The 14,587-nt window shown below is 40.2% G+C and overlaps 1 protein-coding gene across 1 annotated transcript in view; it reads left to right on the forward strand.

Moving 5' to 3' along the window:
* The first annotated feature begins 822 nt into the window (after positions 1-822).
* Positions 823-14,587, forward strand: part of LOC130217136 (butyrophilin-like protein 2) — a 70,783-nt gene continuing 57,018 nt past the window's right edge. Inside the window, exons 1-2 of the mRNA XM_056449176.1 lie at positions 823-904; positions 9,450-9,794. Of these exons, the coding sequence (XP_056305151.1) occupies positions 823-904; positions 9,450-9,794 (427 nt within the window). The remainder of the gene's footprint in view (positions 905-9,449; positions 9,795-14,587) is intronic.

Below are 14,587 nucleotides of genomic sequence, written 5' to 3' on the forward strand. Positions count from 1 at the left end.
GCATGGGTATTCGCGGATATAACTGAGCGCCGCGCCCTCTCTATTCAGCCGGTCCTCTATGGACGCGCCGGCCCTCTGTGTGTGTGTGTGTGTGTGTGTCTCCTCGTGTGTGTAACGCACGGGTATTCGCGGATATAACTGAGCGCCGCGCCCTCTCTATTCAGCCGGTCCTCTATGGACGCGCAGGCCCTGTGTGTGTGTGTGTGTGTGCGTGTGTGTGCGTGTGTGTGTGTGTGTGTGTGTGTGTGTGTGTGTGTGTGAAAAGAGCAAGAAGACTGTGACCTCCTCGCCAGTTCTTGGACTTTTTGCTCAATAAAATAGTTAGTCGTCAGTATTTTCTAGTCCATCGTCTGTGTTTACATTCACCCACTGGCAGCCAAAATCCACTATGAAGCGTGTATGCACTGTGACTACTTTTATATTGTAGATTAACAGCTGGGCATTTCACTCTCGCGCTGAAGCCTTGTCCGTTTCGACCAATCGCAGCAGGCTGTCATCGGTCCAATCAGCGCAGATTAGCTTCGCGCTGAGGACGGGTTTGGGAACAAATGAATCGCTGAACGATTCATATGAGAGTCGCTGGGAAAATTAGGTAAAAATAAATGCAGATTATAAGACCATCAAAGTGTTTTTTGACCTTGCATGCATATTAGACTGTTGTTGGAGACCCTTACAACCTAAATATGACCCTATTTCATCTATAATATGGGCTCTTTAAGATATACATGTGCACCTCTTGACTTCAAAGAATTTAAAAAATACTATTCATTATTGTTCAGTGACTGATTTCTGTGTTTCTCAGGTTTCTCTGCTGTACACATAATGATGATGATTCTTTGTGTTTCTGCATCTGGATCTGCTCTTCTGCTCTGTTTTATGATCTACTGCAGATCTCCTACTAAAGGTATTTGTTATGTCAAATAGGAAATTATTATTGTTCGCTATAACTTGATTGCAGCTGAAGGGTCAAATTATAATTTCTAAAATATAAACATAATAAATTCTCTTTCTTTGAGTACTAGTGCATTTGGTTTGCTGAAGGCTACTGGTTGCTGGTCAAGACACAGTCTCAATCCAGAAAATGGTCCAAATCTTCATTTATTCATTTGCATCAACTTGTGTGTCGTCCTAAAATAAATAAAAGCTAAAGAATATATATATATATATATATATATATATATATATATATATATATATATATATATATATATATATATATATATATATATATATATGATTTAATATACAGAAAACAGCTTAACATTAATTCAGTAAATTAACTAAGGCTAAAAAAAATTATTAACTAACATGAAATTTAAATACTGCTTTCCTCAAAACTATTTAAAGTATTATATTGGTTGAAAAATCCTCAGCAAAGCTTATACAGGAAATGGCTAGTGCTGTGCATGCCCTGTTCACATGAGTGCGGCTGGTGCACACTTGTATCCAGATTAATTGTAAACAACTCAGTGTGTATGCACTAGTTACACCACCACTGATTATGTTTACATAAAGGAGTATATGCATTATATAATCGCAGCTTGCAGCATAAAGGCTGCATCCAGCTACTGTTGGAACAGTGGCTCTGAGTTGTAAACACTTCTCCATCTGAAAGCAGGTGCAGCAGATCTACAGCTATTAGAGCCAACTTTGGCCACAAAATGAGCACAAAAATTGCCTTATCTAATTTACCTGTTTAAGTAAAATCTTTAACTTAAAAGACTATAAAGGTATACATGCAAACGTGCATAGTGAGATAGCTGAGCCAGTTTCTGAGAGCACACAAAGCCAATCTGTTGGATTCCCATAACAGCTAACTGAATGAATAAATAAGGTTTGTGTTTGTACTGTAGAATTATAATTATACAGTAAAAAACATGTAGGGCCATTAGGTATGTGGAAAATGAATTTTAAAGTGAATGTTAATAACTCCACCATCTTGTATCAATATGAGTTCATCTAAATAATTAATCTAAATATGGCAGTGTTTTACATTATCTTATAGAAGGAGGAACGGCATGAGTTGAAAGTAAAAATGTTTTATTAAACCCTTTGTTACACAGTAACAATTTGAAAATTATAAGCAATGATACTCAAAGAGGTTGGAAAATGAAACTAAAGCACTGGCCAATTTAGTGTTGCAGGTTAAATTTAGTGTTCATGGTTAAATTAGAGCAGCCTGGTACAATCTTCATTGATTGTACATTCCACCAGTAAGATAAGTGTGAAGGTTTAATCAGCAGAGTAAAATCACAGTTTTGCTTGAAATATAGCAGTGCACACAATATTATGGGTGGTATTACAGAGTTCAAAAGGGGACAAATTGTTGGTGTGCATCTTACTGGCACATCTGTGACCAAGACAGTCTTTGTAATGTATAAAGAGCCATTGTATTCAGGGTGTAATGCCAGGATACCACCAAGAAGGACAAACAACATTCAGCGGGAGTAACCGTAAACACAAGAGGAAGCTGTCTGAAAGAGATGTTTGGGTGCTAATAAAAAAATAATACCACAGCTGTCCATCTCACTGCAGAAATAAATGTGCACCTCAGCTCTCCTGTTTTCACCAAAACTGTTTATCGGGAGCTCCTCAGGGTCAATATACATGACCAGACTGTTATAACTACACCTTTGGTCACCTGTGCTAAAGCCAAATGTTTTTTTAAATGGTGCCAGCAGCAGAAACCTTTAGCTGTGGACAATGTGAAACATGTATTGTTCTCTGATGAGTCTACCTTCACTGTCTTTCCTACATCCGGGAGAGTTATGGAATGGTAAAGCCCCAAAGAATCGTATCATCCAGACTGTTGCATGCCCAGAGTGAAGCATAGGGGTGGATCAGTGATGGTTTGGCCTGCAATATCATTGCATTCCCTAGGCCCAATACTTGTGCTAGATAGGTGCGTCACTGCAGAGGATTACCAAACCATTCTGGAGAACCATGTGCACCCAATAATTAAAAAATTATATCTTGGAGGCAATGTTGTGTATCAGGATAATAATGCACCAATTCATACAGTAAGACTGATAACAGAGTGATTTGATGAACACAAAAGTGAAACTGAACTTTTCCCGGCTACGCACTCACCTGATCGCCTGATCCAAATATTATTGAGCCACTTTGCTGTGTTTTGGAGGAGCAAGTCAGGAAACAATTTCTCCACCAGAATCACATAGTGAACTGGCCACTATTCTGCAAGAATGGATCAAAATCCCTCATAAGATCCTCGAGCCCGGGGCTCCCTCCCGTTGCAAGGCGAGAGGGGAGTTTGAGCTCAGGTAGATCTCGAGAACTCCCTCGCTGTAATAACCAATGAACATCCAGTGATTGCTCTTGAGAGATAACCATTTACTAGGAGCATGTCTATAGTGCCGGTTTGGATTAGTCAATTAACTTATGTTGCATGTTTTTTGGACAGTGGGAGGAAACCGGGGAACCCGGGGGAAACCCACGTGAGCACGGGGAGAAAATGCAAACTCCGCACAGAAATGTCTGCTGGTTTGGTAAAGCCTAGAACCAGAGACATTCTCGCTGTGAGGCAACAGTGCTAAGCACTGGGCCACCGTGTCACCCATCTAGGAAGAAGGAGGAGTAGGGGTGGATGGGGTAATTCTTCAAAACGAAGATGGCGGTGGTACGTAACCCAGGGTATTTGTAGTAGCTTAGGAGTCGTCTGATTGGTGCATTGAGTATTGGATAATGCAGATCCAGCCGCTAGCAATCATAAGCACGTGATCCTCTCAAAATTAGTTTATAACTAAAATTCACTTCAAGAGTTCACACTTAGCTGATGATTAATTATGAGCTTGTTTGGCATGCTGTACCGGGAGAGAGCCCTGAGCTCATAAGATCCTCGAGCCCGGTGCTCCTTCCCGTTGCAAGGCGAGAGGGGAGTTTAAGCTCAGGTGATCTTGAGACCTCCCCAAAATGCCTTATATAGCTCGGGACAGCAGCCGCATATTTAAGAACCCCCCAAAATGCAGATGTAACAATGCCATATCCGGCTGCTGGATATATTGATATTTTAGGAAGAGGCTCCTGCGGGAGCAGAGGAAAGTAGACTCCTGCGGGAGTCCAAGCGTAGGCGTGGGAAGGGCTGATTGACTCCTGAGGGAGTCAAGCTTGGATACACTCCTGCAGGAGTGAGAGCTGGGGTGGGCAGGCTCCTGCGGGAGTGGGGAAAGGTATTGGGCGGTGAAGACTCCTGCATGAGATGGTGTGTGGTGGGCCGGGGGGGGGGGCATGAACTCCTGCGGGAGTTGAAGCTCGTTTTAGTCACTCCTGCGGGAGTTAGAGCTGGGGATTGAGGGCCTAAGCGGAAGTAAAAAGTAGCGGAATCAATGCTGAAAGAAAACAGTTAGCGGAGAAAATTTGCCGTAGGAAGGAGGAAATTATTGGGGGAATTGACAGATAAGGAGATAAGGGAGGAGATAAAAGAAGCGGTAGAAAGGTAGCGAAAGCACTCAACGCTGTAAGGAAGTAGAGAAAGGGCAAATAATTGCCAGGCGGAGGATCTCGACGCCGGAAAGAAGAAAAGGAGAGTATAAATGTAAAATATGTACACACGTATGTGAATATATATATATATATATATATATATATATATATATATATATATATATATATATATATATATATATATATATATATATATAGGGGCAGTGATTGACTCCTGCGGGAGTCGAAGCTCGGGGCGACCCCTGCGGGGGTCGGAGCTGATGTGGGCATTTCTCCTACTGTAGTCTAGGGAAGGAAGGGGGTGGTAGAGGCTACTGTAGGAGGTGGCCGGGGCGAGACTCCTGCGGGAGTCGAAGCTCGTTTTAGTCACTCCTGCGGGAGTTAGAGCTGAGGATTGAGGGCCTATGGGAAGAGAAAGAGTAGCGGAGTAATTCGCTGAAAAGAGATGGATAAAAGAGGGGGGGGTGGAGGATCTCGACGCCGGAAGGAAGAAAAGGAGGAGGGATATACCTGCATGCGTGCACATGCACACACGCACGCAAATGCACACACATATACCTGCTCGTACGTGTGTGCATACCATTTCTAATGGCTGGGGGGCGGTGATGACTCCTGCGGGAGTCAAAGCTCGGAGAGACCCCTGCGGGGGTCCAGTAAGAGTGGGGAGAAAGGAGGGGGCAGGGATGCTCCTACTGGAGGTGTGACTGTGAAGGGGTGGCCAGGGATGGGCTTGAAGTGACTCCTGCGGGAGTCGAAGCTCGGGTCAGACCCCTGCGGGGGTCAGAGCTGTTGGATGGGATGGCAAAGCATAGCAAAGCTAGGAAACAGAAAGGTAGGTATGTACATACACGTACATATGCACATGCACATCATATGCACACGTGCATACACGACACACACAAATGCACACGCATGCATACCGAGCATACATGACACACATATGTGCATACACAAGCACGCGCATGAATACACGCATACATAAAAACACATACATACGCAAACTTATACATGTATACACACACACACATGTACATACATACATATACACACACGCATACATACACATATATACACCTACACGCACATACACATACATCCATATACAAACATACGCACATATACAGAGGGTCATGCTCAAGCCCTCATTCTGGAGTATTGTGTTAGCTGGTTAGGGCCAGCTGGGTTTCCTTGAGGTGTGAGCTCAGGCAGAGCGTCACTGCTGCGGCAGTGGTGCAGTGGGGAAAAGAAGCTCAGCGGAGCTTCTCTGCTGTTGCAGAGGTGCAGTGGAAGTCGGTATTGGAAGGCAAGTACTCTTCCTTGGAGGCAATTTAACTGCTGTGGCAGTGCTGGGGAGTGTGTCAGTAGTGGTGTGTTAGATGCAAGTGTATGTGAGCTCAGGCAGAGCGTCACTGCTGCGGCAGTGGTGAGGAGGGCAAAGGAAGCTCAGCGGAGCTTCTCTTCTGTTGCAAATGTGCGATGGAAGTCAAAATTGGAAGGCAAGTGCACTTCCGCAGAGGCATTTTAACTGCTGTTGTAGTGCTGGGGAGTGTGTTGGTAGTGAATGGCTAAATGGAGATGTGTGTGAGCTCAGGCGGAGCGTCACTGCTTCAACGGTGGTGCAGAGGGAGAATAAGGCTCGGCAGAGCGTCTCTTCTGTTGCGGAGGTGCAGTGGTAGTCAATATTGGAGCGTTATGAGTGCTCCTGCAAAAATGTTAAATGCTGTCAGTAGTGATGTGTACAGATGAGAGTAAATAGGGGCTCAGCTAGAGCGTCACCACAGTTGCTGGGTTGCTATGGGTGAGTGTAGCTCAGCGGGGTGCCTCTGCGGTTGCAGAGGTGGTCGGTATTGGAGTTATGAGTGTTCCCACTGGAATGTAAATACTGTCTGTAGTGATATGTAGAGATGAAGGTAAATAAGGGCTTAGCTAGAGCTTCACTGCAGTTGCGGTGGTGCTATGGGTAAGTGTAGCTCGGCGGAGCGTCTATGCTGCTGCAGAGGTGCAGTGGGTCAATATGGAGGTAATGTGCGCACCCATAGAAGCATTGCTGCTGTATGAGTACGTGGGAGTGTGACAATAGTGGTATTGGAAATTAAGGTGTATGTGAGCTTGTTTAGACTGTCTCTGCTGCAGCAATTGAAACTCTGGGTGCTCCCTAAATGGGTGGGAGCTGTGGTGAATGGGAGTGAATAGGAGTATGGAATAGCTCAAGTTTAGAGGGAAAGTTAAAGGAAGTAAAAAGTGGGAAAGGCAGTGAAGGAACGTCTATGTTAGTAGGAGGGAATAGGGGGAAAAGGCAGAGTCGTGCTTATGCCTAGAAATGCGTGTGTGTGGAATACGGCTGGAGAGGATCAGCTGGGCTTCCCTGAGGGGGTATTGCTCTACTGTTGTGTAAGAATGCTTGGAGGGTTTGGAATGGGTGTGTGGGGGAGGGGATATCGAGGATGTATCCAGAACGTCCTTTATGAAATTAAGCTATTTGCTTTGCTTAATAAAAGAAAGATGGAGTTTCTTCATCCAGTAAAGTTAGATCGGATGTGGTGAGGTGGATTTTGGGATTGACATTTGATGTTAGTTCAGAACATCTTAAAACAAAATTTTTTTTTATTTATTTATTTTATTTTATTTTATTTTATTTATTGTTATTATTATTATTTATTTTATTTATTTTATTTATTTTTTATTATTTATTTATAATAAATATAATCAACTGCCAACATCAAACTCTGAACTATAAAGTCACCACTCACTGTGTGAATGGAATGTTGTTATAGGCTTTACTTTAATCCATTAACATTACGTTTGGAATCTCAATGCTATTAAATCACCAGCCTATCATTCACAAGGTCTTTGTAGCCGAGTTCATTCATAAGTTGTCAAGAGAGAGGGCGGGACCATCTCGAGTTGGGAGCTCATTGGATGGTGACAAGTCTTCTTTCAGCTATTGGCTCAATGGGGTGTCAATCAAAAGATCGGCGGCCATTTTGTTGACCAGAAATACTCGTGTTAATGTGTAGGAGACGCAGCTGCGCTCCGTGACTAGATTGGATGATAACAGCGCATTCTGTCATGTTTCTCTACGCACAAACATGCCGCGGACCAAAGCTTAGTGACTAGATTGCCTGGATCTTTGCAGTCGAATTACTTTGGAATGTTATGGATTTGTGGACGGGCAGGAGGCTTGAAAGGTGAGTTATTGGTTGAAGTTTCTCTAGTCACGCGAGTCTTGTCTTTCAAAGCTTTATAGATGTTTAGTCTTTGTTGGGAAGTAGTTCTTTTTTGCGAGGCTTCCCCTTAAAGCATGCGATATACGTTACTGCAGGTGCACCGCTAGGAGAGCAGTGAGTTATTTATTGCAATGGCTTGATCTGTTTTTGACTGTGATCTTGCTGGAGAATTGGTTTGAAGACACAGCGGATGCATTGTGTGAGGCACTTGAAGTGGAAGGTTTTGATGTTGTTGTTGTTGTTGGAGTATAGTTGGAGATGCAGTCGTTTTGAAGTGGTGGTGGTAGTAGTAGTAGTTGTTGTTGTTGTAGCAGTAGCAGTAGCAGTTGATTCGGAGCAGAGCTGTCTTCAAAACGAAGATAGCGGTGGTACTAAATCCAGTGTATTTGTAGTAGCTTAGGAGTCGTCTGATTGGTGCATTGAGAATTGGATAATGCGGATCCAGCCGCTAGCAATCATAAGCACGTGATCCTCTTGAAATTAGTTTATAACTAAACTTCACTTAGAGATGATTCAACAAGCCAGGAGAAATCTCCAGATACAAGCAATTACAATAGCCCAGTCTAGACACAATACAGGCATGTATAATGTTCTTCAATTCATCAAATGACAGAAAACTTTTCATTTTTGCAATGTTTCTTAACAGAAAGAAACCCTCCTTAACCACAGAGGTCACCTGCTTATCAAATTTGAACTCTGCATCAAGTTCACACCTAGGTTTCTTACTTGCTTTGAGGATTAGAACAAATAAAACTCAAGCTGGTTAAAATAGATGTTGTAATGGAACCAACTATCAAAGATTCCGTTTTAGCCACATTTAGCTGTAGAATTTTCTGTGGCATAGCTTTATCTCATGATAGCAAGTCATTAAAGCATCCAACTCATCACTATCACCCGCTTGCAGTGGAATGTTGTTGTGCATCATCAGCATAAAAGTGGTATAAACCATTGTGTTTATGACAAATAGAGCCAAGTGGAAGCATGTTTAGAGAAATTAAAATAGGCCCCAGAATAGATCTCTGGGCATCCCACAGAAAGAAACTGCAGAATCAGAAAAGTAATTGACCAGCTGAACTACAGAACTTCTGTCCTTCAAATAAGAGCAAAACAGCTTTAGAGCACTTCCCCAAGTGCCTACCCATTGACTTAAATGATTTAAAAGAATGTTGGGATCAATTGTGTCAAATTCTGCTGTAAGGTCAAGGAGAATCAAAATGGTGCCCTTTTCTGAATTAGCAGCAAACATTATATTATTACATTATATTACACAGTTCCTGTTTTGTATTTAGATATAAAACCAGATTGAAATGTATCCAAGACTGAATTTCTGTTTAAAAAGGAGATAAGCTGGTGATAAACATCCTTGTCTAAAATGTTTGATTAAAAAGGCAGCTTAGAAATGGGACAATAAATGTTTAAAAATGAAGCATCAAGTCTAGATTTTTTTCAGAAGAGACTGTATTATACCATGTTGTAAGCAAGCTGAAACTATACAATTTGCTAGACTACTATTGAAGACTATTGACTCTTGCACAAAACTGTAAATATTCATTGCATTTCAAAGTACAGATCTGTAAACTGTAACTACACAACAAAATGTCTTTATGTAACATAAAATAGGCATAAAGTCATTTTCATTATTCTGAATAGTCAAAGAATTGTTAAATATATGATGTCTTTCTTACTTTAACTAACTAAAATGGTAATGTATATATTTTGCTAATATGAATAAATGAAAATCAAATTTTTTTTTTTTTTCAGGTTTTTTTATCCAGCAAAATTATAAACTTTTTTTTTATGTGGGATATTCGGTGGTTTTGCCCTGTCATGTTGACAAACACATATTAATGAAAATACAGAAGGTGGAATGGAGACAGAAAAAAACAAAGACTCTGATTCATCTTTATGAGGATGGTGAAAGCCAAGCAAAGGATCATAATGAAGATTATCATCACAGAGCTCATTTCTTTACAGAGGAGATTCAACATGGAAACTTCTCCCTCCGTCTGGACAATCTGAGAGCTGAAGATGCTGGAGAATACACATGTACAGTTTACAGTGACCAGTTTACAGTGGCTTGGACAACAGAGATAAAACTGGCACCAGGTAAGTAAAATTGAGCACGCATGAAGATTGTAGGGACAGCTGGTGCTATTAAAAATTGGAAAAGCACAGAGGTTGCTTATCATTTAATGCAAAATCTTTGTTAAAGGAATGCTTCACTTTTTTTCTGGGGGAGTTGTAATTTACAACTCCTCTAGAGTTAAACAACAGTTGGATTTTACCATTTTTGAATTCATGACTGACAGGAGAACTTTTAGTTTTACCTCAGCATAGATTATTGTATTAGATTAGACCATTAGCATTCCAATCAAAAATGATCAAAGAGTCTTGTAAATTTTTCTATTTAAAGCTTGATTCTTCTGTAGTTACAATGTGTACTAAGACTGATGGAAAATGAAAAGTTGCTATCTTCTTGGCTGATATAGCCAGGAACTATAATCTCATTTTCTTTTTCTTTTCGGCTTAGTCCCTTTAGTAATCAGGGGTCACCACAGCGGAATGAACCGCCAACTTATCCAGCACATGTTTTATGCAGAGCATGCCCTTCCAGCTGCAACCCATCACTGGGAAACACTCACACACTCTCATTCACACACATACACTACGGACAATTTTAGCCTACCCAATTCCCCTATACCGCATGTCTTTGGACTGTGGGGGAAACCGGAGCACCCGGAGGAAACCCAAATAAATTTTTCGATTTCTTTGACCATCATGGCGATGTTATTACCTTACATCTTAAACATGCGCATATGAAAAACAGCACACACTACAAAGTAATATTAAGATTATCATGCTGGTGGAGCACATCACCTGATTGTGAACTTGTGATCACCTGAACTTACTTTATCAGTAGGCTATTTATTTATTACAGGCTATGTTACAAATATTTGACCAACTGCCACTTCATGTAAAACACTCTCATGCACTCAGAACTAGTGGCAGTTATGAATTAAATAAATGGGCATATCCGCACGCAAAGTAAGCCGCATATTATTTATCGTCTGTTCATTTTCTCTGTTCATTTCTCTCTCACACGCATGCAAAAAAAGAAAAAAATCTGCTTGTTTAAAAAAGCGCATTGTGTCCACTAATGTATAATAATAATAATAATAATAATAATAATAATAATTAGCTAATATATCCATAATGCCGGGATGCGTGGTGCTTTGGATATCTAGGTCAAAAGCAAAATTGTTACCTGTTGCACGGCATAGGCTAGCCTATAGTGTGGGAAAAATATAATTCACAACCTGGGTTGCGTTTCCCAAAACCATCATTAGCCAAGAAGGTCGCAAGTTCCGTCGTTACAAACATAGTTCATTGATTTGCCGTTTCCCAAAAGATAATATATAATAGTTTCGTTTTTACATATAGTATTGCATTAATTGCATAGACGTTAAATAGTTATTATCGGCCTAAAATTAAAGCATTGATTCTGAGTTATTTTTTAAAACATAAACCTGCGTTTTAATGACGGATGTGGGTGTCACAAAATACTTTTTAAATCAATGTAGTATTATTATTTAATGTGAACAACACTTAATAAAAAATTTTAGTGTATTTATTTCACCACCTTATTGGAAAAACTATCAATTACAGTGCTTCCACACCATTTACCCACATCGCATAAATAGTTAACTATATACGATAAACAAAACATAATTCCATTTTTATTAATAATAATTGTATTTATTATGAGACTTTTCTTTTTAATAGGTTAAAGTAAAGACTGAAATGAAAAAAAAAATGCTATTCAGGAGCAATGTGCTCACAGACAGGTCAAACTTCTTTCTTTCAAAGTTTTTATGAGTCGTTTAGATTACAGAATAAATTATTTGGCCTACGTTTTCTCTCGGTATCATGGCTGTGCGTGCGCTGTCAGCTGAATACAGGCCTAAAATAAATCGAAAAAGCAAGACTGCGTGCTGACATTCATTCTTTTTTTTCGAATAACGAACAATTTCAACCACGAGGAGATACCGAAAGCTTGATTTGCTGTATTTTCTAACATGTTATTAGCTCGGAATAAAAACAATTCACAAAAATTCATTTAGTTTGTTTTTCTTTCTTTAAATAAAATATTAGATTGGATTAGCCTATTTCTCTTTGTGTAAACATTAGAAATAATAATTAGGCTGAGATACAGATTCCTTCTTCATTCAGAAAAAAAGAAAGGCCTCCATGTTTGACCATGGAAACCGTTTTCATTCTGACTTTGTAAGCTTCATAGACAGAACATTAACTGTCACATATAGCCTAGACAACAAATAACAAAATGGAGTAATTAAAATAAATGCCCTTTTCATTTTCATACAATAGGTGTGGGTTTTGACAATATGTGTTTAATAAGGCTTCAAAGAGTAGCCTATCAGATGAAATACATGGTAAAATATGAAATAAATGTCTCATTTGCTGAATATATATTTAATTAATCTATATCTTTAATATTTTAAACATCAACACACTTTTGCCCAGAGAAGAAGCACGCGGCACTAGCGGACCTGGGGTGCGTTTCCCAAACAACGACGTACAGTAACTTGCCGCCGAACTATGCATCATTTGGGAAAAGAATGATATAGTGATGAGTGTTTCTCAAAACCCATAGTTTCTCTGTCGCAGATCCATCATTTGAATCACGTTAGTTATAACGTAAAACAACCATATTGATAAAGCACACCATCGTATTATCACGAGGGCATTAAAATGAAGACAACCGAAACAAACAAATGACTGGTTACTGTACAGCATTACTATATGCACAGGCCTATGTATTTCTATTCATTATATTTGTTCACTCACCGACAGATTGTTGGCATCGTGCATCGAGTGGTCTCGCCACTAATGGAGGGACCCAGCGCGGAGTGCACCCATCCATAATATAAAACCACAGAAATTCTCCGGTAATAACTCGGTTTGAAATGTATTTTATAACATCCTCATTTTGGTAGACGTCGTCAAACATTCAGCTCAAATGCCCCGGAGAGACCTAAAGCATATACATTTTTCCCTACGCTATATGAAACTTAATAGCCAATTCACCATTATTTAAGAGAATAATTTAAGGATGTTGCATATCAAGTTATGCCAGCCTGATCTCACAAGAAAACGTAAGTATTTTAAGTTTTGTCAGTTAAGTGGCTAATTCGTTCAGTCGTACGTAATTGTACGATTTTAAAAAGGAGGCGTGGCACCTAACCTCACCCCTAAACCCAACCGTCATTGGGGCATGAGCAAATCGTACTAAATTGTACGAATTAGATTGTACGAATTCATATGAATTTTCCACTAAATCAAAAAGTTACGAATTGCCGTGAGATTGTGTTGGTTATGCCAATACGCGGGTTGTTTTTTCTGGTTAAAGCACATACGCCATTAACACCTCAGACAGACAAGCATTTGGTTTGAGGTGGGGGAAGGGGTATGTCTCCAGTATTTTTCAGAAACATGAATACACAAAATCCTTTACCTACACAGGCAGGCCCGGATTGGCTCGGGAGGACCGGGAGAATTCCCGGTGGGCCGGTCCTTTATTTGGCCACGAGGGTGGGTGTCCCTAGCTGCTTGCACTCTCAGCAGTCATACTTTTTTCATTTATTTTACCGCAGCCTCACTCTTTTTATTCATTGTTTTACCGCAGCTCCTCTCTTTTTATTTATTTTCTGGCAGCCCCGTGATTAAATATAACGTTATTGGTTGATGTGGACGAAAGTGGAGAGGGTTGTTGGAGTCACGGAAGTGAAAGTGTGCAGCGAAAAGTAAACTTACTCCACACTCACTAACATTACAGCCTCATTGTGGTCCAGTGGGCAGCACGTTGCGTTGTGCTGCTGCTGACCAGGATTCGAATCTTACCTGAGTATTTATTATTATTATTTTTTTTTGTTAAGACATATAATACTGTTTGGGTTACTTATATAGGTGTACATATTTTATTTTTATTTTTTGTGTGACCACCGTTACAAAGGACTGGATATCTATAAAGAAGTTTGCACAGAATATATATTCAGATATTTCAGAAAAAAGGACATTGTGATGTTTTAAAGAATAGTGTTGGAGATTTAGCTACCCTTTAATGTTCTCATATTTATGAAAACATTTGAAGTTCTAAAGCAGCTATGTCCTTGAAAAGGATGTAATAGTGTCATTAGAAACTGAATTGGAAATGTCGTTATTTTAATATAGTCAGTCGTGAACTATAGAGGTGGGCCGGTCTAAGGCTTAAAACTCCAGGGCTGAAAAGGAGTCCCACTACGGCCCTGTACACAGGCCTGCTTAGTTTATTCATAGGCGGAGCGTGTGTAAGGCTGGGGAAGGCTTAGCCTCCCCCTGGCCAGAGACCACGGAGATAGCAGCAAAGAAAAAAAATGCATTGAAAACATGTAACAGGTGTAAGGCGTAAAATGAATGTAATTTAATGTTGATAATTAACACAACACTTTAGTTATTGTAAGTTTGTCAATCAAATTTAAAGTCCCCCTTTGCACAAAAATTAAACTGTCCAACGTGGACGTTACACTGTTGAGCACTGTTTATTACTGGAGTTCGCAGCAGCTCTGAAAACGAAACCAAAAGTGCTGGCCAGCAGACTATTCTGATTTGCTGGTCAAAGACATAAGTAATAAAACGACAAATGAGTATTACGAGAGAGGTATGATAAAATATTATTCTGGTTTAATTTGTTTTCAGCATTAAATGAAATTGGTAGTTTCATTGTAACATAGTCTAGCCCAGGGGTAGGGAACCTATGGCTCGGGAGCCAAATCTGGCTCTTTGACCAACAATATGTGGCTCTCCTGCTGTCTCTCTTCAATAATATTTTAAAGTTAAAAAAA

Source organism: Danio aesculapii, chromosome 3, assembly GCF_903798145.1.
Source record: "Danio aesculapii chromosome 3, fDanAes4.1, whole genome shotgun sequence".
Lineage (NCBI taxonomy): Eukaryota > Metazoa > Chordata > Actinopteri > Cypriniformes > Danionidae > Danio > Danio aesculapii.